We start from the raw sequence: 24,391 nt of genomic DNA, 5'->3' as shown, positions 1-24,391 counted from the left end.
CCCGTAAGCTTGTAAGAAATCCGACGAACCATCAAACAGCCAAAGCGTCAATACAGGACTAAGATTGAATGGTACTATACTGCCTTTGACACTTGTCAGATGTGGCAGGGCTTGCAAACTATTACAGACTACAAAAGGAAGCACAGCTGCGAGCTGCCCAGTGACACAAGCCTACAAGTTGAGCTAAATTACCTCTGTGCTCGTTTTGAGGCAAGTAACACTAAAACATGCATGAGACCATCAGCTGTTCCGGACGACTGGGATCACGCTCGCTGTAGCCGATGTAAGACCTTTTAAACAGGTCAACATTCACAAGGCAACAGGGCCAGACGGATTACCATGACGTGTACCACTGAGTATGCACAGGCCAACTGGCAAGTGTCGTCACTGACATTTTCAACCTCTCCCTGACGGAGTCTGTAATACCAACACCCTGGACCCACTCCAATTTGCATACCACCCCAACAGATCCACAGATGATGTAATCTCTATTGCACTCACTCTACACGGCCCTTTCCCACCTGGACAAAAGGAACATCTATGTGAGAATGCTATTCATTGACTACAGCTCAGCGTTCAACACCATAGTGCCCTCAAAGCTCATCACTAAGCTAAGGACCCTGGGACTAAACACCTCCCTCTGCAACTGGATCCTGGACTTCCTGATGGGCTACCCCCAGGTGGTAAGGGTAGGTAACAACACATCCGCCATGCTGATCCTGAACACGGGACCCCTCCTGTACTCCCTGTTCACTCATGACTGTGTGGCCAGGCACGACTCCAACACCATCATCAAGTTTGTCTACCACACAACAGTGGTAGGCCTGATCACCCACAATGATGAGACAGCCTATACGGAGGAGGTCAGAGACCTAGCCGTGTGATGCCAGGACAACAACCTCTCCCGCTATGTGATCAAGACAAAGGACATGATTGTGGACTACAGGAAAAGTCTACATTCTCAACGGGGCTATAATGGAGCAGGTTGAGAGCGTCAAGTTCCTTGGCGTCCACATCAACAACAAACTATCATGGACCAAACACACCAAGAACGCCGTGAATAGGGCATGACAAAGCCTATTCCCCCTCAGGAGGGCCCATTTGTGTGTTATATCGCACATGGCAGTTGTCGTCAGGATAAGCTTGTCTGGAAATACAGGAGTTAGTATATCCCATAAGTTAAATACCGAAACAAATACTCAAAAGTTAACTTTAAGTTACAACCGTAACCCCGGTGCTCTGATAGTATGAGTGAGGTATTTCACCAGACCATCCTCTTTGCATGAATGAGGAAGAGCTGTTGCTAATTTTGAATGACTCAGACACTGTGTGGGACCTTTTTATAGGGTAGGAAGGACACCCTTCCCCGATACACACATCCCGACGTCCAGCCAATCATGGCTGGTGTAGTGTAATAAAGGCTTCTGACAAATAAGCTGGGGGCATAGCCCACAAGTAAAATACTCACTCATACTATAGAGAACCGGGGTTACGGTCGTAACCTAAAGTTTTTTCCTTTGAATATAACCACCAGAGGGCATCAGCGGTCACAGGTTCACGTCGATGATGCCGTCTCTTTGACAACCTTGGCAAAAAAATTGTAAATACTAAACATATTAATTTAAATGAACACCCAGTCAAGTTAGAAGTATAAATTAAGTTACTACTGATACATGCGTTAAAATATTTATTTTATTATGAAAATTGAGATGTAGTTGAAAAGACACGTAGCGCTTGCGCAGAACGAGGCGACAGAATGTCAAAACCGTCCGAACGAGATTGGTCGCAATCTAAGTTTGAAGACGTGTTGCTCACATCAACGGGAAGAAGGATTTTAGCCAGATGCTAGTTAGGCACTAAACTCGCTTATTAATGAACACAGTCAATAGGGAAAGTTTAAACAAGTTTGTCAATCAACCCGATAAGTGACAATTCGTGATGTATAGTTAGCTGTCTATTAAAGAAAAGTAAAAGGGAGCTAGTACGGTTGTTTAGATGGATAGCTAGCTAGCGAACGGTAGCCGTTGTTCTTCGTGACCTGTCTTTCAAGTAACTAACCAGCTGTTCTACTACTAACTAGTTATTATCTACAGCTAAAGCATCTCAAACTAGCTAGCTATTAGCTAGTAACTTAGTTAACGTTACTATGTAGCTATCTAGCTAATAGTTATAACGTTAGCTAACTAAATAACTTTCAGCTAACTACTATACCTGGTTTAGCACTGGCTAAACACATTAGCTACTAGCTGGCTAGATAGTCTACGGCCTTGATTCGGCTTGACAGGTGCTAATTTATTGCCACAGTGAAGTCCGGCTAACTACAACGATGTCACGCAGGCGGATTGACAGCCGCAATGGACCGACTGGGCTGTTTGGAGAAATTCAAACCCATATCAATACGGAACCGATGGACAGTGTTTATGACATCACTGGCGAGTTGGGCAGGTGAGCCAATGTTACAATGTCCCCTTTTCAAACTTTCTCATTCCATCAACCTCTTCTCTCAGGTCTTGTTATGACTCCAATGCATTCCATTGGCCTTTTGCATCATAGAGAGTTAACGTTAGTGAGCTAATACGTACTCGCATCCTATCAAGGCTGGATAACATATTTAGTTATAACAAATGTATCCCTCTATATCAAATCTAACTGTATTTGTTACATGCTTCGTAAACAACAGGTGTAGTATAGTAACAGTGAAATGCTTACTTCCGGGCCCTTCCCAACAATGCATAGAGGGGGGGAGAGAAATAATAATAAAACAAGGAATAAATACACAATGAGTATACAGCAGCAGTACCAAGTCCATGTGCAGGGGTACGAGGTAATTGAGGTGTGTGTGTATATATGTATGTGTGTATATTTTGCTCCAGAGTGGCGCTGCATCTCAGGGCTTGAGGCATCTCTACAGACACCCTGGTTCGTATCCAGGCTGTATCACAACCGGGAGTCCCATAGGGCGGCACAAAAGTGGCCCAGCGTCGTCCGGGTTTGGCTGGTGTAGGTCGTCATTGTAAATAAGAATTTGTTCTTAACTGACTTGCCTAGTTAAATAAAGGATAAATATAAAAATATACTGTAAGTAGGTATAAAGTGACTAGGCAACAGGATAGATAATGAACAGTAACAGCAGCATATGTGATGAGTCAAAAGAGTTAGTGCAAAAAGGGGCAATGCAGATAGCTAACCAATAGTTGCCCAGACTAACTGCTAAACCAATAGGTTAGCTGTCTAAACTATTGGTTTAGCAGTCTTATGGCTTGAGGGTAGAAGCTGTTCAGTCCTGTTGGTTCCAGACTTGGTGCATCGCTACTGCTTGCCGTGTGGTAGCAGATAGAACAGTCTATGACTTGGGTGGCCGGAGTCTTTTGACAATTTATAGGGCCTTCCTCTGACACCGCCTGGTATAGAGGTGATGTGATGCAGCCAGTCAATATGCTCTCAATGGTGCAGCTGTGTACTTATTTCATGTGGAACCTTGATGCTTATCACACTGTAAATGCAGTTGTGGTAGGCCTATCTACAAACAGATTTGTGGGTTAAGGATTTTCTCCCAATATAATTTATTTTATCAAATTTCAGGAAAATCTCAACTTTACATTTTTGGTCCATATTCAAACAGGATGACCTCAGTCCTTTTGTAAGTAGATAGGTCACAAAGGTTAGGCTATCCTCACAAAGAGATGTGACTATAAGCGCTGTATGTGTGCCTGTCCCAAACCTAACATGTGTTGCCTACCATAAATTACCCATTACTAGGTACACCCTAGCCCAAGAATATACTCTTAAGGGGTGAAAGCGGTCCGACCGTTACTCCTTATGTTCCAAAGACCTTATGTTATTTTCAGAGGTAGACTGGCTCTGGAAGACAAAACAGCCAAATACTCCATCAAAACATGAATTGATTATTAGTTGCGATGCAGTTCTAGAAACATAAAGCCCTTTACTTTCATATCACATCAAAAATATTTCACAAATGCAAAATATACACTTACTGTACACTGTTTTAGCCGGCTTCATCACAGTTGCAGCCAACAGTATTTTACAACACATTTCTGGCGGCTTTCTTCTGTTACGCACGGGTGTTCGAAGCATGCTAGATAGGTAATTAGTACAGGTGGCCTCCTTTGTCTTCCAGTGAACACCCACTAAATGCAGGTAGATTTTGTCATTGGTGGATAAGAAGGCCTATTTCACCCAGCCACGTTGGCGGGTGGTCACACCGAGCATTTGGATATGCAAAAATTCAATCCAAAGCCCACATGTAGATGGTCGAATTGACAAGAAAGGCTACTAAAGTATGACTCCTGTCGTGTTTCTTGGCCAGTTATATCGTTTTGTTCACAAGCTTGGTAGTTTGAGTTTGCTGCAACTGTCTGCTGCTACGATGCTATTAAAGATTTTTTTTCTTCACAGACAAGACAGTGCCCAGTTACAGTGGTAATGACCTTCCCTTAAATGGGCAGCTGACATTTTTAAGGGTACATTGTGCTTGATTGACCATGGATCACTCCAAAAACCTTTTTATTTATGAACTTTGAGCCGTTCCTTATCAGTAACACTGAAATACTTTAATTGTTCTCTTTGATTTATTTGTATGCTTCTATATTTCTATTTAGGAATAAATCATGTACTCCTTGTAAACAAATATCAGCATAGAGATCTGAACTTCTCTACTCCTTCCATGATAGATTGACCAGGTGAATTCAGGTAAAAGCTATGATCCCTTATTGATGTCACTTGTTAAATCCACTTCAATCAGTGTAGAGATGAAGGGGAGAAGACATGTTAAAATAAGGATTTTCAACCCTTGAGACAATTAAAACATGGATTGTGTATGTGTGCCATTCAATGGGTGAATGGGCAAGACAAACTATTTCAGTGCCTTTTAAACGGGGTATGGTAATAGGTGCCAGACACACCGGTCTGTGTCAAGAACTGCAATGCTGCTAGGTTTTTCATGCTCAACAGTTTCCTGTGTGTAACAAAATGGTCCACCACCCAAATGACAACTGTGTGCTGCGTTGGAGTCAACATGGGCCAGCATCCTTGTCGAACGCTTACGGCAACTTGCAGAGTCCATGCCCAACCAATTGAGGCTGTTCTTAGGGAAAAGGAGGGAGGGGCTGCAACTTTATTTTAGTAAGGTGTTCCTAATGTTTGGTATACTCAAATGTATTATAATTTAAAAAAAATTGTGGCAGGCACTTTGTTGAACAGTTGTAGAACTGTTTATTTGTTTTTACTATTCTATCTAAATTAGTGTTGTCACGATACCAACATTTTAATAATGATATGATACCAGGCGAAGTATCACTTTACTGAGTAGTCTAGCGCCCTGTTCGCCCACCCGCTTGTTCCCATTTTCTAAACGTTATGCGTATGTGCTACACAAAAAACGGATGTTAACGCTTCTATTCAATACAACAAATATTTAATTGAACCTCACTCTGTTCAGTGTATAATAGAATACTGTATAGGAAAAATAGCAGAATTAAATTGTTGCCAGCAGCAGAGTTAGTCACCAACCCCCTGGATAACATGAACACAGCCTAACCAGCTCTGCTATAGGGTGAGTAAAATGGTCCGAGTGGGGTGTTCTCTCATTATGTGTCGAAGTAGCTAGCCAATGTTGGCCAGTTAGCTTGGGTGCTTGACTGCAGTTGTGAGGTCCGAACATTCGGATCAACCCGACTCATCGGCCAGAGCGTCCGGTGTGCTCTCTGAACGCGAAATGTTCTGAATTTTGAGCGGACAATCTGACAGCACAGTTGCAGTCACCAACGCTCTGAATAACATAACAGCCTAACCAGCTCTGCTAGGGCGAGTAATGTTCAGTGAGCTGTTGTCTCTCACTTAGATATCTGGAAGTAGCTAGCAAGTTAGCTTGGGTGCTTGACTGCTCGTTTAGTACATTCGGATGAACCCTTAACGAGATGGGTGGGGCTAAAGCTTAAGAAGGTGTGAACGATGTGAACAATGGTGTAGACAAAGAAGGGCTCTCCAATAGTAGTTTCAAAACATTCAAAGACTATTTTCTCAAAAGTGAGTTTACAAATGTATCACTATCAACGCAGAATTACTTTCCACTTTGTTCCTCAACTGTAGTGTATGATATACAATTTTGTAGCTCTGAGTCTACTTTTATCCAATGTAAAAAACGCAATATCAAATTTTGCTAAATAAGATCGATTAAAAAATAAATACAATTAAAATACAATTTTTTTATGCCGGTCGTTCACATATAAGGTCCCACAGTTGACCGTGCATGTCAGAGCGAAAACCAAGCCTTGAGGTCGAAGAAATTCACCGTAGAGCTCCATGACAGGATTGTGTCGGCACAGATGTGGGGAAGGTTACCAAAAAATGTCTGCAGCATTGAAGTTCCCCAAGAACAGAATGGCCTCCATCATTCTTAAATGGAAGACATTTTTGGAACCACTAAGACTTCCTAGGGCTTGGCCGCCTGGCCAAACTGAGCAATCGGGGGAGAAGGGCCTTGGTCAGGGAGGTGACCAAGAACCCGATGGTCACTCTGACAGAGCTCCAGAGTTCCTATGTGGAGATGGGAGAACCTTCCAGTAGGACAACCAGCACCACCAATCGGGCTTTTATGGTAGAGTGGTCAGACTGAAGCCACTCCTCAGTAAAAGGCACATGACAGCCCGCTTGGAGTTTGCCAAAAGGCACCTAAAGGACTCTCTGACCATGAGAAACAATATTCTCTGGTCTGATGAAACCAAGATTGAACTCTTTGGCCTGAATGCCAAGCTTCACGTCTGGAAGAAACCTGGCACCATCCAGGCACCATCCATTTTTCAGCGGCAGGGACTGGGAGACAAGTCAGGATCGAGAGGAAAGATGAACGGGGCAAAGTACAGAGCGGTCCTTGATGAAAATCTGCTCCAGAGCGCTCAGGACCTCAGACTGGGGTGAAGGTTCACCTTCCAACAGGACCCTAAGCATACAGCCAAGACAACGCAGGAGTGGCTTCGGGACAAGTCTCAATGTCCTTAAGTGGCCCAGCCAGAGCCCGGACTTGATCCTGATCAAACATCTCTGAAAATAGCTGTGCTGTGACACTCCCCATCCAACCTGACAGAGCTTGAGAGCATCTGCAGAGAAGAATGGGAGATACTCCCCAAATACACGTGTGCCAAGCTTGTAGTGTCATACTCAAGAAGACTCTTGGCTGTAATCGCTGCTTCAACAAGATATTGAGTAAAGGGTCTGAATGCTTATGTAAATGTGATATTTCAGTTTTGATTTTTAATACATTTGCTAAAATGTTAACTGTTTATGCTTTGTAATTATGGGGTGTTGTCAATTAATCAATAAGGCGAACGTAACAATGTGGAGAAAGTCAAGGGGTCTGAATACTTTCCGAATACATTGTACATGCATAATGATCTACATGTCATTGTGTCTGTAAGGAGAAAACACTTCATGATACATTCTACTCTTCAGTTAAGACATATACACCACTCTCTCTCCCACAAACATACACACACCGATACCAGTGTAAAAAAATGAAGGGTTTAGAGACAAGTATCAATGCACGCCGATGCTTAAAGTTTTCTCTTGAGTTTAAACTTGAAGGGCCTCATTGAGGACTTGGATAATTTCTCGAGTTTCTCTGGACTAAAACCTGACTATAAGTGTATATTACAGATTGGCCTCTAAAAGATCAACTTTAAATTGTCATGTGGTCTCACGATTTTAAATGGGCGGATGGTGAAGTAGATATGCTTGGTGTACATATCCCAGAAAAGTTCAGCGATCTTGCAACTTTGATCGAATATACTGAACAAAAATATAAACGCAACATGCAACAATTTCAACAATTTTACTGAGGTTATAAGAAAAGCGGTCAATTGAATTAAATATATTAGGACCTAATTTATGGATTTCACATGACTGGGCAGGGGCGCAGCCAGGCCTAGCCAATTAGAATACGTTTTTTCTCACAAAAGGGTTTTATTACAGAGACAAGTACTCCTCAGTTTCATCAGCTGTCTGGATGGCTTGTCTCGGATGATCCCGCAGGTGAAGAAACTGGAGGTCCTGGGCTGGTGTGGTTAAATGTGGTCTGCGGTTGTGAGGCCGGTTGGACGTACTGCCAAATTCTCTGAATCGACATAGGAGGCGCCTTATGGTAGAGAAATTAACATTCAATTCTCTGGGAACTGCTCTGGTGGACATTCCTGCAGTCAGCATGCCAATTGCACGATCCCTCAACGTGAGACATTGGTGGCGTTGTGTGACAAAACTGCACACCTATGTTAACTCATCACGGCTCTGCCACAAAATCAATAAAATAATTAGTCTAAGTAAATGTCTATTCCGATTTTATCTGCCACTCATTGAAAAATCATAAATGGCTTAATGATTAGTATACATCAAAAAATGTATCCATGTCTTACAGTAAAAATATGACAGCAATACCGTATAAGGTTTTTGATGTCCCAATACCTTGGCATTGGGTCTGAACTGACATTTGAAACAATTCACACATCAATCTGTTCTTTTCCATTTTTAAGCTATTATATAAAATACTTAATACAAAAAGAGTGCTCAATATATGGGACGCTGAACAGTCAGCCTTGTGCAGACTGCCACGAGGAAACAAAATCAATAGAACATATTTTATGGTACTGTCAATCGGTGGCTCGCTTTTGAAGTCAAGTCTAGGAATGGTTGTTATATCAGGATTCAGATGGACCTGCAAACTGTATTGTTAGGGTTTCTGAAAAACCACAATGGGTCAATGGGAAATATCATTATACTCTTGGGTAAAGTATTTATTTTTAGGATATATTTGCAGAAATAGTACAAATAGGTAGGTTCAGGACTCTTCTATGACATAGTAAAATGTAGGGATATATTGCAAAAGAAAATTGCAAAATTTTATTATACTGGGAAAGATGGGTTAATCTGTGGACATTGGTGGGTTGGAGTTAAGATCAGAATGACTGGTGGATTGGCTGCTGTGGGTTAAAATCCAGCATTTGGAGAAAGAGGAATATATGTATCATTATTTAATTACAGGTAACGTAGATGTGAGTGACATAATAGCTGTAAGTAGAAGTATTGTAGTCCGAAGTGAGCGTCTATGAATGGCCTAGGGTACATCCCATCCCTGGTGTCTCATCTTGCTAGTGCAATGCAGGACGAAGGAAGGAAGGACGTGTGGAAACTAGACTTTAGCTCAGCCACAGAGAAAGAGGAAATTGACTAAAACTGTCTACTTCCTGTTTGTGTGTGTACAGGGTGGCAATTTGAGTTTTCCCTAGATTGTGAAATTGCCAATTCAATGTTAATTTACAGTACAAACTAGTTTTGGGCAGTATCCAGATTTTCATATCATTATACCGTCCTTCTCTCATCCCGGGATTTACGGTATTACCATTTTAGTACACAAGGGGGTGGCCAAAAAACACAGAGCCCATTGGGCATCTATTACCAGAATGCTAACAAAATGAATAGAGAATTTCCATAAAGGCTGCTAGCTAAATATGCTAGTGAGCACAAACGAAAATAAACTAATTGCAATGACAGGCAATTATACATACAGTATATCGGTATTAGTTACCGGATGTCATTTTTGGTGAGTTTGGACATATACAAGTAAATGTGAACGAGAGACCTTGTGCGAATGAACAAAATTGACACATGCTTGTGTGAAGGAAGAATAGTACTGGCTTTGGAGCAGCATGTGTACCTGCTCTGCTCAGAGAAGTGTGGAGATGAGCAGACAGGCCGAGAGGATAAAAACGCAAGGAAATGAAGCAGTTTAATTTTTTGTTAATTTTTTTCACCTTTATTTAACCAGGTAGGCTAGTTGAGAACAAGTTCTCATTTGCAACTGCGACCTGGCCAAGATGAAGCATAGCAATTCGACACATACAACAACACAGAGTTACACATGGATTAAACAAAACATACAGTAGAACAAAAAAAAACAAGTCTATATTCAGTGAGTGGAAATGAGGTAGGATAAGGGAGTTAAGGCAATAAATAGGCCATGGTGGTAACTACAATATAGCAATTAAACACTGGAATGGTAGATGTGCAGAAGATGAATGTGCAAGTAGAGATACTGGGGTGCAAAGGAGCAAGATAAATAAATACAATATGGGGATGAGGTAGGTAGATAGATGGGCTGTTTACAGATGGGATATGTGCAGTGATCTGTGAGCTGCTCTGACAGCTGGTGCTTAAAGCTAGTGAGGGAGATAAGTGTCTCTAGTTTCAGAGATTTTTGCAGTTCGTTCCAGTCATTGGCAGCAGAGAACTGAAAGGAAAGACAACCAAAGGAGGAATTGGCTTTGGGGGTGACCAGTGAGATATACCTGCTGGAGCGCGTGCTACTAGTGGGTGCTGCTATGGTGACCAGTGAGCTGAGATAAGGCGGGGCTTTACCTAGCAGAGACTTGTAGATAACCTGTATCCAGTGGGTTTGGCGACGAGTATGAAGCGAGGGCCAACCAATGAGAGCGTACAGGTTGCAATGATGGGTAGTGTATGGGGCTTTGGTGGAAAAAAAACGGGTGGCACTGTGATAGACTGCATCCAGTTTGTTGCGTAGAGTGTTGGAGGCTATTTTATAGATGACATCACCGAAGTCGAGGATCGGTAGGATGGTCAGTTTTACGAGGGTATGTTTGGCAGCATGAGTGAAGGATGCTTTGTTGCGATATAGGAAGCAGATTCTAGATTTAATATTGGATTGGAGATGCTTAATGTGAGTCTGGAAGGAGAGTTTACAGTCTAACCAGACACCTAGGTATTTGTAGTTGTCCACATATTCTAAGTCAGAGCCGTCCAGAGTTGTGATGCTGGGCGGGTGAGCAGGTGCGGGCAGTGATCGGGTTGAAGAGCATGCATTTAGTTTTACTTGCGTTTAAGAGCAGTTGGAGGCCACGGAAGGAGAGTTGTATGGCATTGAAGCTCGTCTGGAGGTTAGTTAACACAGTGTCCAAAGAGGGGCCAGAAGTATACAGAATGGTGTCGTCTGCGTAGAGGTGGATCAGAGAATCACCAGCAGTAAGAGCAACATCATTGATGTATACAGAGAAGAGTCGGCCCGAGGATTGAAACCTGTGGCACCCCCATAGAGACTGCCAGAGGTCCGGACAACAGGCCCTCCGATTTGACACACTGAACTCTATCAGAGAAGTAGTTGGTAAACCAGGCGAGGCAATCGTTTGAGAAACCAAGGCTGTCGAGTCTACCAATAAGAATGTGGTGATTGACAGAGTCGAAAGCCTTGGCCAGGTCGATGAATACGGCTGCACAGTAATGTCTCTTATCGCTGGTGGTTATGATGTCGTTTAGGACCTTGAGCGTGGCTGAGGTGCACCCATGACCAGCTCTGAAACCAGATTGCATAGCGGAGAAGGTACGGTGGGATTTGAAATGGTCGGTAATCTGTTTGTTAACTTGGCTTTCAAAGACCTTAGAAAGACAGGGCAGTGGCAGCTGTACAGAACTCATTTTCAAACACGGCAGAAAGCGAACACTATATGAATCCCTGTCACCTTATTAATTCAGCCACTTAGATAACACAACCAGTAATTTTTACTTGCTAGTTAATGCAGAATTCTGTGTTTGATGCAGGAGAAAACCGATCTAAAATGCCTCTTGTAATTTCTGCTCGGTATCAACCTTAATTTTGTGCTTTCTACTGAATTTATCAGTAGACAGTGCTTTTCTCCATTAAATGAAAGATTAACTTAAAGAAACCTTTGAATAAGTAGGTGTGTCCAAACTTTGGACGGGTACTGTACATAATGGTGCTGCTACAGTCTCTAATGACCAAAAAGAGCTGCTGGGTATCAGAACAGCTGTTACTCACCTCGAACTGGACGAAGATTTTTTTTTCTAAAATGAGTCCGATGTGAAGGATATACTCTTTCTCCAAGACCAAGCCAAAATCCCTCTCGTTCGCATGAAGAAAAGACAGAGGTACACGTGGTGGCGACCGGAGTGCCTTGTGAGAATTTGTCAGCAAGTGGGTAACCCGCCTCAACCATTTTGTTCTATTGGCCAATGTGCCGATAGATGAGCTCCGTTCGAGACTATCCTACTAACGGGACATTAACTAATATATTATGTTTCACCGAGTCGTGGCTGAACGACGACATGGATAATATAAGTCGGCGGGACATAAATTCTGCGTCTGGTAAGATTGGTGGTGGGGTGTGTGTCTATTTGTCAATAACAGCTGGTGCGCGATATCTAATATTAAGGAAGTCTCGAAGTATTGCTCACCTGAAGTAGAGTACCTCATGATAAGCTGTAGACCACCCTATCTACCAGGATAGTTTATCTATATTTTTCATAGCCGTCTATTTACCGCTACATACCGATGCGGGCACTAAGACCTCTCAATGAGCTTTTTAATGCCATAAGCAAACAAGAAAATGCTCATCCATAAGCGGCGCTCCTAGTGGTCGGAGACTTTAATGCAGTCAAACTTAAATCTGTTTGACCAGAATGTCACATTTGCAACCAGAGGAAATTAAATTCTAGACCACCTTTACTCCACACACAGAGACGCATACAGATCTCTCCCTCCATTTGGAAAATCTGACTAAGTCTATCCTCCTGATTCCTACTTGCAAGCAAAAACTAAAGTAGGAAGTACCAGTGACTCGCTTAATACAGAAGATGTCAGATGCGGATGCTATGCTACAGGTCTGTTTTGCTAGCACAGACTGGAATATGTTCCGGAATTCATCCAATGGCATTGAGGAGTATACCACATCAGTCACTGGCTACATCAATAAGTGCTTTGATGACATCGTCACCACAGTGACCGTACGTACATATCCCAACCAGAAGCCATGGTTTATAGGCAACTACCGCACCGAGCTACAGTCTAGAGCTATGCCCTCAGACGAACCATCAAACAGGCAAAGCGTCAATACAGGACTAAGATTGAATCCTACTAGAACTGCTCTGACGCTCGTCGGATGTGGCAGGGCTTAAAAACTATTACGGAATTCATAGTGACGAGAGCCTTCCAGATGGGCTAAATGCTTTTTATGCTTGTTTCGAGGCAAGCAACACTGAAGCATGCATGAGAGCACCAGTTGTTCCAGACGACTGTGATCACGCTCGCCGTAGCCAATGTGAGTAAGATCTTCAAATAGGTGAACATTCACTAGGCCTCGGGGCCAGACCGATTACCAGGATGTGTACTTAAAGCATGCGCGGACCAACTGGCAAGTGACTTCACTGACATTTTCAATCTCTCCCTGACCGAGTCTGTAACACCTACATGTTTCAAGGAGACCACCATAGTCCCTGTGCCCAAGAAAGCGACTTAACCTGCCTAAATAACTACAGCCCCGTAGCACTCATTATGGTAGCCATGACTTGCTTTGAAAGGCTGGTCATGTCTCACCAACACCATCATCCTGGAAACCCTAGACCCACACCAATTCACGTACTGCCCCAACAGATCCACAGATGATGCAATCTCTATTGCACTCCACACTGCCCTTTCCCACCTGGACAAAAGGAACACCTATGTGAGAATGCTGTTCATTGACTACAGCTCAGCGTTCAATACCATAGTGCCCACAAAGCTCATCACTAAGCTAAGGACCCTTGGACTAAACACTTCCCTCCGCAACTGGATCCTGGACTTCCTGACGGGCCGCCCCCAGGTGGTAAGGGTAAGCAACAATACATCTGCCGCGCTGATCCTCAACACGGGGGCCCCTCAGGTGCGTGCTTAGTCCCCTCCTGTACTCCCTGTTCACCCACGACTGCATCGCCAGGCACGACTCCAACACCATCATGACGTTTGCTGATGACACAACAGTAGTAGGCCTGATCACCGACAACGATGAGACAGCCTATAGCAGACCTGGGCATCTCCAGTCCTCGGGGGCCTGATTGGTGTCACACTTTTGGCCCAGCTAACACACCTGACTCCAATAATCACCTAATCATGATCTTCAGTTAACAATGCAATTCATTTAAATCAGGTGTGTTTGCTAGGGATGGGGGAAAAGTGACACCAATCAGGCCCCAAGGACTGTAATTGCCCTGGACTGGCCTATAGGGAGGTCAGCAGCAACGACAACAACCTCTCCATCAATGTGAGCAAGACAAAGTAGCTGAACGTGGACTACAGGAAGAGGAGGGCCGAACATGCCCCCCATTCACATTATCGGTGCTATAGTGGAGCAGGTTGAGAGCTTCAAGTTCCTTGGTGTCCACACCAAGAAAGTTGTGAAGAGGGCATGCCAATCAATGCCTTTTCCCCTTCAGGAGACTGAAAAGATTTGGCATGGGTCCCCAGATCCTCAAAAGGTTTTACAGCTGCACCATCAAAAGCATCCTGACTGGTTGCATCACCGCCTGGTATGGCAACTGCTCTGCCCCCGACCGTAAGGCGCTACAGAGAGTAGTGCGTACAGCCCAGTACATCACTGACACCACCTATATACTAGATGGTGTCAGTGGAAGGCCTCAAATTGTCAGATTCCAGTCATAGACTGTTCTCTCTGCTACCGCATGGCAAGCTGTACCAGAGCACCAAGTCTAGGTCCAAAGGGCTCCTCAATAGTTTAATAGCCACCCAAACTATCTAAATTGACCCCCCCCCCCCCCCCCTAATTTCGTTTATTTAGCAAATATCTTAACTATTTCTTGAACTGGTTAAGGGGCTTTTAAGTAAGCATTTCACAGTAAGGTCTACACCTGTTTGTATTCGGCGCATGTGACAAATAAAATTTGATTTGATGCATCGTTTTTGCAAAAAATACCTTGCTTTTTCATTGTAGTGTTCATTTACTTGTGTGGCTGACAGCCAAATTGCATTGCACCTCTGTTGTCATCTGATGAAAATTAAGCTATTTTCTACGAAATGTCTTTTCTTTGAAGGAAAACTACAGTTGACTTTCAATATAAAACGCCACCTCTGTCCTTACACACCTGCTCCCACTTTCTCGCCTTGTGCAGTTTACAAACAAACGCGTGACTGGTTCAACTGTTCTGGGGAAACTACAGCACGTTTCATAATGTGACAGGTGAAATGAAGGACGCAATCTGCTTTATCTCCTAATGTATTGCACAAGTCGACTGCAGGTATTTACCTAAGTTGCTACAAATATAAACATTTATTGCTAAACTTAAGAAATAGTTTCAACGGTATTGGAAAAAACATCCTGTGGCAATGTCAAAATATTCCAGTATACGGTCTACAGCCCAAGTCTAGTACAAACACTCAAACTGCATGAAACACCACAGAGTGCATTGTGTGGCATACAAGTGTGGCAACTGAGTGGTGAACAATTCTGCCTATTGAGTGTCCATGGCAGACTCATTGGCAGAGTTTGAAGGACAGATGTTGACTGCAGTATGTCCACACACAGATGTGTAGGCGTAGAAGGTCTGTTTGCAAACCTACTGTCGGGTCACTTTTTTTTTCAGCCCACCATACAAGGTAGGCTACAGCTGATAAGGCTCCCTGCCAGTCATGAACTGTCGGCATTTGTGTAGGCCTATGCCATAGTTTCCAATCAGATTGGGACTAAGTTCTCAGTTCTCACACATCAATGCAGTTCTGGTGTTAACATTTAAGGATATGCATAGCATGGGGTACTTTGATTTGCCTTTTTACATAGCCCAAGAGTTTAAGCTTAGGCTGTGTAAAATTCTAATGATTGCATAAAGAGTTCATTTCTGCAACTTTGGAAGCCTAATGCATTACAATCAAGTAAAGAAATAAAGAACTCATAGCGTAGGGTGATTACTAGGCTAACCATTACCACCAGGGCCTAAAATGTACTTTTTGGTCCACCAGTCACTGTGGCAGGTAGATAGAAAAATCTACCAGCCACTCAGATTTTTTTTACCAGCTCAATTTTTTTTACAGCAAAACACATAAAGGCAGATGAGCATGCTTTGTAATGTTTCTAAAACAATACATGTATTACTAGTAATAAGTGGTATACTGTTTAATTTCAACCAAACTATCACAGATGAGACCATTTTCACCTGCCCCTTTAAGCACGGGAGATTAGGTAGTAATGTAACTCGAGTCATGTTTGTGCCTGTGAGATTGAGTCTGGCTAGTACTGTAGCATTGTCTTTTCCCTAGCAGTTGAAACGCAAACATTGAAAAACAACCTAACTTGTGAACAAAGCAATGTAAAGAGCCAAGACCCACAAGGGCAATGTCTCACTTCAGTAGACGTTCGTTTCAAGTAAGACTAACGTTTATGCCCGTGCGCAGCGTTTCTAAAAATGAATCTTTCACTTAGCTCTTCATGTGCGCACATCCCCCAGCCAGGCAGTGTTGCAACGCAAGGTGCGATAGTCTATATAGGATTTGACTATTTGAGCAATTAATTTAACAACTATGAAACAAATACTTTGAAAAACAGCTGCTACAGTAGTTATTTCACTGTAAATGCTAACGTGGCAGCTGAAATTGATTTTGGCATTGGCGGGTAAGATGTCTATCTGCATGTGGCAGGTGTTCATTTTAGACCCTGATTACCACAACGTGTTTTAGTAGGGTGTGGGTATGGAGTGGCCTCATTTTAACCCTTTTCACACTACCAAACCAAGCTATAGGCTTACTGAGCTGGCCGGGTTATGCATCCACCTAGTTGCTGTAACGGTGCTTGACAAGACAATGTGAGAAAAAAATATCAAAGCTGGCACAGTACGGTTTGGTTGGCAGTGCACTGTGGTTGTCCTACTGTAGTTGAATACACTGCCTATAAGTCACTGGATAAATAATATATGCAGACACATTTATCCAAAGCGAAATGTAATGTAAATGTATATATTAACTGATGTCATAGTGTAACAAAGTTGTCTCCTTCAGCGTAGACTAAAAGGACCCAGATAGTGTGTGATGAATGACTCAGCCCTCCCTTCCTCCTCGGGGCCAGGGGGAAATTTGCGGTGGTGAAGCGGTGCGTGGAGAGGTCCACAGGGAAGGTGTTTGCCGCCAAGTTCCTGCGGAAGCGGCGTCGGGGCCGAGACTGCCGGGCCGAGGTGGTGCACGAGATGGGTGTGCTGGAGGCGGCCCGGAACAACCCTCGCGTGGTTAACCTGCACGCTGCCTATGAGACAGACCACGACATCATCCTGCTGCTGGAATAGTGAGTTATGGACAACTTTTAGATTGCACTCAATGCTATCAGTTCTGCCATCAGCTTCCTCCATTACATCTGTCAAGTCCTTAACCCATCTTTCAAATCGACTACTTATGTATGTTTCTATATATATATATATATATATATATATATATATATATATATATATATATATATATGTATATGTATATGTATATATATAAAAAAAAAATGTAAACCTATCTTTGAACAGTACAGAGGATATTTAAGAACATTTCTCATATCTGAAACAGTATGTGTGATTTATGCCTTGAACTTCATTGGAATCAGTACTCCTTTACACTGAATCCAACAATACAGAAACTAGAATGAAGAATGCAGATAGGCTGCAATCCACATTCTGTGCTGAAAGGGATACTTATGGCTTTTGCCAATGAGGCCCGTTATCTACTTCCCTAGAGTCCGATGAACTCGTTGATACTATTATTTCTCTGCGTGCAGTTTGAAGAAAGTTGCTAACTAGCACTGGCACAAGGACTGGAAGTCTGGGTATCTGTTAGACTTGCATGCTAACAGATACCCATAGACTTCCAGTCATTGCGCTAACGTTAGTTAGCATTGGCTCGCAAAACTACCTTTAAATTCCTTAATACTGGAGACGGACAGAAAAATGATATCTACAAGTTCATCTGACACTGGGGAAGTAGATAAAGGGAAACCCCACCCTTAGCACTCTTGTGTATTCAGAGAGTCAATAGACATGTTTCTACCCTCCCTGTTTGTTTCATTGAGTTTTGAGGAAAGCCTTTCTAATCCTGCCCTGAAAGCAAAGTGCCTTTAGAACTGAAAGGGGAAGGCTATTCCATTGGAAGTACCCAATTATCTGTTGCCTGACCTGAAATGATATGAAACAAGCTTATACGCTCAGCTGAGTCAAAACCACCTAGGTTTTATGGATGCAATCATGCAACAAAGTTTTATGATAGTTTGTGTTAGACACTGTGACACTCTCTCTCTCCTCTCTCTCTCTCTCTCTCTGTGTGTGTTTGCCAGTGCGGCGGGGGGTGAGATCTTTGACCACTGTGACTGTGATGAGCTGCTCCCAGAGGGCCAGATCACACGGCTGATCAGACAGACGCTGGAGGGCGTCCACCTCCTCCACCAGACCAGTGTGGTGCACCTGGACCTCAAGGTCTTTCCCTCCACACCGCTTAATATATATACACACACAGTATATAAGCAGAAGTGCACTGTGCACATACAAACTTATGTACATACTAGAGGTCGACCGATTAATCGGAATGGCTGATTAATTAGGGCCGATATCACGTTTTCATAACAATCGGAAATCTGTATTTTTGGACACCGATTTGGCCGGAAAAAAAAAAATATATATATATATATTTTTACACCTTTATTTAACTAGGCAAGTCAGTTAAGAACACATTCTTATTTTCAATGACGGCCTAGGAACGGTGGGTTAACTGCCTTGTTCAGGAGCAGAACGACAGATTTTTACCTTGTCAGCTCGGGGATTCAATCTTGCAACCTTACAGTTAACTAGTCCAACGCTCTAACCACCTGCACTCCATGAGGAGCCTGCCTGTTACGCGAATGCAGTAAGAGGCCAAGGTAAGTTGCTAGCTAGCATTAAACTTATCTTATAAAAAACAATCAATCAATCATAATCACTAGTTAACTACACATGGTTGATGATATTACTAGTTTATCTAGTGTGTCCTGCGTTGCATATAATCGATGGAGTGCGCATTTGCAAAAAAGGACTGTCGTTGCGCCAACGTGTACCTAACCATAAACATCAATGCTTTCTTAAAATCAATACACAAGTATATATTTAAACCTGAATATTTAGCTAAAAGAATTCCAGGTTAGCAGGCTATATTAACCAGGTGAAATTGTGTCACTTCTTTTGCGTTCATTGCACGCAGAGTCAGTGTATATGCAACAGTTTGGACCGCCTGGCTCATTGCGAACTAATTTGCCAGAATTCTACGTAATTATGACATAACATTGAAGGTTGTACAATGTAACAGCAATATTTAGACTTAGGGATGCCACCCGTTAGATAAAATACGGAACGGTTCCGTATTTCACTGAAATAATAAACGTTTTGTTTTCGAAATGATAGTTTCCGGTTTCGACCATATTAATAACCAAAGGCTCGTATTTCTGTGTGTTATTATGTTATAATTAAGTCTATGATTTGATAGAGCAGTCTGACTGAGCGGTGGTAGGCAGCCGCAGGCTCGTAAGCATTCATTCAAACAGCACTTTGCTGTGCTTCAAGCATTGAGCTGTTTATGACTTCAAGCCTATCAACTCCCGAGATTAGGCTGGTGTAACCGATGTGAAATGGCTAGCTAGTTAGCGGGGTGCGCGCTAATAGCGTTTCAAAAGTCACTCGCTCTGAGACTTGGAGTAGTTGTTCCCCTTGCTCTGCAAGGGCCACGGATTTTGTGGCGCGATGGTTAACGATGCTTCGAGGGTGGCTGTTGTCGACGTGTTCCTGGTTCAAGCCCAGGTAGGGGCGAGTAGAGGGACGGAAGCTATACTGTTACACTGGCAATACTGAAGTGCCTATAAGAACATCCAATAGTCAAAGTTATATGAAATACAAATGGTATAGAGAGAAATAGTCCTATAAATACTATATTAACTACAACCTAAAACATCTTACCTTGGAATATTGAAGTCTCATATTAAAAGGAACCACCAGCTTTCATATGTTCTCATGTTCTGAGCAAGGAACTTAAACGTTAGCTTTTTACATGGCACGTGTTGTACTTTTACTTCTCCAACACTTTGTTTTTGCATTATTTAAACCAAATTGAACATGTTTCATTATTTATTTGAGGCTAAATCGATTTTTATTGATGTATTATATTAAGTTAAAATAAGTGTTCATTCAGTATTGTTGTAATTGTCATTATTACAAATAAATAAAGATCGACCGATTTAATCGGTATCGGCTTTTTTTGGTCCTCCAATAATTGGTTATCGGCGTTGAAAAATCATAATTGGTCGACCTCTAGTACATACACCTAAAACATACCTCTCAACCCTATTTGCTCTCTTATTCATCTTTACATCACCACTTGCATATCTTCGCTGTAAACACAATCTCATGCAGGAAGGATTGTGAATGACTGGACCTGCTGTATACAGCTGTATTATGACTCTGCACAACTTTAAGTCACCCTTTTGGACTACTCACCCAATCCCTCCCTCTTCGTTTCAGCCCCAGAACATCCTACTAACCAGCCTGGCTCCGCTGGGGGACATAAAGATTGTGGACTTTGGCCTGGCACGCAAACTGGGCATGGTCGGAGAGCTCCGAGAGATCTTGGGCACGCCTGAGTACGTGGGTAAGGCAACGTCCATGTAACATGCCTCCAACGTTCCTTCAACCAGCTGCAATTAAGTCTGACATTCTACAATAACAATGTTGTGATGTAATCATATGGCCTCTTTTTCTCCCTTTTCTCACCTTAGCTCCAGAGATCCTGAACTATGAGCCTATCACAACGGCAACTGACTTGTGGTGAGTCATCAATATTAACACAAACTCTTATGACTGTGGATTTATGTCCGTGCCTGCGTAAGGCACTTGTGTGAAGTATGTATGTTTGCAGGTCAACACATGTGTGCACCCTCTGACACATTTGTACTAACTGTATTCTGGGTGTGTGTGTTTGTATGTTATATATTCTTCAGGAGTGTGGGAGTGATCGCCTACATGCTGGTGACGGGCGAGTCTCCATTTGCAGGGGATGACAAGCAGGAGACGTACCTGAACGTGTCACAGGTCAACGTGGACTATAGCCAAGACGCCTTCTCCAGGGTGTCGGAGCTCGCTGTCGACTTCATCCGCAAGCTGCTGGTCAAAACTCCAGAGTAAGTGGGACTATCACCAGCCAGTAAAGGTTCAGGGAATTCTAATGGTTAAATTACTGCTACTGACAGGAAGCATTGAAGCAAATGCTTTTGTGCTTCTCATTTCTAATAATTGGTTTTGACCTTGGTCCGTCTTCACCCTCTCCACACAGGGACCGGCCCAGTGCAGCCGACTGCATGACCCACCCCTGGCTGTGGCAGCAGCATCAATACCCAAGTACCGAGCCTGTCCTGCCACGAACCCCCCGTGAGAGGAGCAGCGGTACCAAGTGGGCTGCCCCAGCCGAGGACCCAGAGGACAAGGAGAACTTCACCTTGGATTCACCCCACACCCAGGCCAAGAGGTTTCGCTTTGAGGAGGAGACACCTGCCGCCACCAACGGTGGAGACGGGGACTTCTGAGGGGGAAAGAGCGACGCAAGCGCACCCCTCCCGCAAGCGCACCCCTCCCGCAAGCTCCTATTTTGCTTTTATTGGTTTTATGCAGCAAGGAACCTGCCGGCAAGTGTCGCCTACCCAAGAGCGCTTCTGTTCTGTTCTACTGCTCGCCAGTATCCAAGAGCGCCCAGCCAAACCAAAGATAGCCAGCTTCCTTTGTGATCTAACGTCAATTCGTCACTGTTTCTGTGTAGTTTGTATTTCTAAATAATGCATTGATTTAAGATAAGTATTTTATTGTGAGCTGATTTAGTCCTTTCTAGTGTGTCTTTGATTTGTCAGGTATATTTTGTCCCTGAATTTAAAGAATGAGGCCAGATATAGCTCAAGGGAAATCTATGCAATACTGTTTTGCCACAAGTAACTTTTAAATAGTCAACAAATTATTACTTGACCATTTTTGCCAGGCCAGTAAGTGGTCGTAAAAGTGTTCTTAGATGCCCCAAAGTGTTCTTAGTATCTTGTGCTAAAATCATTCGACAGAACACTGAACTGTGCAGATATGGGCTAAATCAGACTATTTGAGGAAGTGAAAGTAAAGTACGTCATCACACCATGTCCTTGTTTGCCTGACCCAAGCTGTACATTACCTCCCTACTCTCAAACAAGCTTTAGGCCATGGCTTGCGCACATTATATTCTGTGACATTCCCTTATCTTGCTCTCCAGCACGCCACATCTCAAAGCACAGTATGTCATCTTAGACAGGTTGTCTATGCACAGTACCAAGCCCTGGCCTGCATAATTAGTAAGCCAACAAGTCACACTGGTGTCTGTCTATAACATTTACAGTTTACTGTTAACCCCAACTCTTCCTCTGATTTACAATTCCACAGTAATAGAGATTTAAGAGGGTTCTGTAAAAAGGTGACTCATGGACAGTGGACACCACACCCATGCTTACTTAAATGTCCTTCAAATGTTGTCAGTTCCTTTTGAGTCATTTGCTTGGGGGAACTGTGACTGAAGCATTTAACTATTTGTCATCTGGGTATTTCATTTGCTTAACTGGAAAAAGTGGTTTAGAATTACATGTTTTTTTTTGTGTAACTTGAACACAATGTATTTCCTGAAGTAATTTAATCTGCATTCCTTTAATTGGTATTAAAAAGCTACTTTTTTTTTTTTTTTTTATGGCTAGGAAGCCTAAAGTTTAATGGGAGTCGGGTAGATTTGGGAATCATAACAGATTGTATGTGTATGCAGGCGAGTTTATTCAGTCTTATTCCTCTGTTCATTCCATTTCCTCATCTCAGGGCAAATTACCTTTCACTTTGGTCGTAACTACCGTGTGCCTCTTTGTATTTGCTCTTTATATACGTTTTATATTCTAATCTGATTCTCAATATATTTATATAATGGGATGGTGTTTTGTTTATATTTAGATGTACATATGTGTGTGCTTTATTTAACTGGATTCAGATGGGTGTATTAAGAAGATACGGGTTGTATGGGATATAGTATTGATGGCACCTCTCAACAAAAAGCTGTTTTGGTAACGGAGGTGACATGAAATTGAAATATACTTTGGTTGTGAAGTGGTGAATGTGGGATTAGCATGAAAGGTTTGGAAAAGTGATTAGAGATGGAGTTTGGATTTAAAAGAGAAAAGATGGTTATGAGGAAAGGGTATGGCATTGAGATGGTTACAGAGGACGAGAAAACATTGGTTACGGAAGTGATGTCGGTAAAGGTTACGGAGTTGACGGTAGAAAATGTGGACAAACTTTTTGGTAATGCAGTCGATAAACAGGAGAAAGGTTTTGACTGATGTTTGTACAGTTTTACAAGCAGAGCACTTCCATGTAGAAAATTGAAGTGATCTGTTGAGCACGTTCCCCATCCATTTGTGAACTTATGAAAGAATAACCCACCCTGAAGAATTTATGTGAACCCTAACTGCCAGCAGACCGTAGCTGAACATGTCACTTTGTTCAAGGAGGTGCAAAGACTACATATCCTTGTTTGTTGTGGTCCTCAAGGTTTCCCAGAGATGTCACCGGCCTAGCACACACAATAGCCTTTGTCTTCGAGAGGGCTGTCTCCAGTCACGGCCACGCTCTCACTGTATGCTGTCATCCTAAAGGAGAACTGGAACACGTCATTAGTGAGTGGTTCAGTAGTCAGTACCGTCCTCCGTTCAAAGACAGACACTTAAATGAAAACCAGACGTTCGAGGTACTGCTGACACCAATCGGCAATAAGTGGACTTGTACAACTTGATTATATTTGTAAGGGCTCCACTGCTGATTTCATTTTGTATGGCTGTCTGAATTTACTTTTACATACAGATACTAGTCAAGTGACCTGTGTGTTCTCTGGGGACAAAGGTGACCAGTTTGCACTCTTCACATTCCTGTGGTGAGATCTTCTCCCACTTTACCAGGGTAATACTGAAGGAAACATCTGAGTCAAACTCATACCAGTTAGAAGCACAAGCAATAACCTTCAGACAGATGTTTATTTCACATTTGATAGATTTGTAGGTATATTCCATTTGTTTTTAGAATGGATATTTTCAAATGCCCATTTGTATCTTCTGATCAACATCAATCTAATATTTAGGTGTCATCAGCAAACAAGAATGCTTATTAAAGATGATAGAAAACCTTCATGGTGGATGGAGTCTGGTCTTTTTACACTGCTGCACAAAGTCCTGAGTCTGTACTGTTTTTCTTTCTACATTTTGTCTTATCTCAGTGGGTTCCCTCAGGTGCGAAGACCACAAGAAACATTTGTGGACAACATCTGCAGAGACTGGTCTTTAAACAGAGGAACTACCGGCGGCCATGAACAACAGAACTAAGGCATGCCATCATCCAGGGCATTGTTCTGCCAAAAGCAAGTAAGCAATTATCTCCATTGTTCTGCCATCTACTGATGAGGAAACATTGCCTCCTAGTGCTGATGGCCATGTGTCCCATTCTTTTT

At 42.8% G+C, this 24,391-nt stretch overlaps 1 protein-coding gene across 1 annotated transcript; it reads left to right on the top strand.

Annotated features, from left to right (window-relative positions):
• The first annotated feature begins 1,751 nt into the window (after positions 1 to 1,751).
• On the top strand, positions 1,752 to 24,072 carry LOC129816414 (serine/threonine-protein kinase 17B-like). The gene is made up of 7 exons (XM_055870874.1): positions 1,752 to 2,445; positions 16,923 to 17,135; positions 18,162 to 18,300; positions 20,368 to 20,494; positions 20,622 to 20,670; positions 20,844 to 21,023; positions 21,176 to 24,072. Exons 1-7 carry the CDS (start codon positions 2,327 to 2,329, stop codon positions 21,423 to 21,425), a joined length of 1,077 nt encoding a protein of 358 aa, XP_055726849.1. The 5' UTR covers positions 1,752 to 2,326; the 3' UTR covers positions 21,426 to 24,072.
• Positions 24,073 to 24,391: the final 319 nt, after the last annotated feature.

Source organism: Salvelinus fontinalis, chromosome 19 (assembly GCF_029448725.1).
Source record: "Salvelinus fontinalis isolate EN_2023a chromosome 19, ASM2944872v1, whole genome shotgun sequence".
NCBI lineage: Eukaryota > Metazoa > Chordata > Actinopteri > Salmoniformes > Salmonidae > Salvelinus > Salvelinus fontinalis.
The sequence above is the reverse complement of the archived record's forward strand: the minus strand, read 5'-3'. Positions and strand labels throughout refer to the sequence as shown.

Excerpts from the sequence above, each read along its gene's own strand:
- LOC129816414 (XM_055870874.1), top strand. The coding sequence starts at position 2,327 with ATGTCACGCAGGCGGATTGACAGCCGCAATGGACCGACTGGGCTGTTT. Across the intron at positions 17,136-18,161 it reads ATCATCCTGCTGCTGGAATA|TGCGGCGGGGGGTGAGATCT; the intron begins GTGAGTTATGGA and ends TGTGTTTGCCAG. Across the intron at positions 20,671-20,843 it reads ACAACGGCAACTGACTTGTG|GAGTGTGGGAGTGATCGCCT; the intron begins GTGAGTCATCAA and ends TATATTCTTCAG.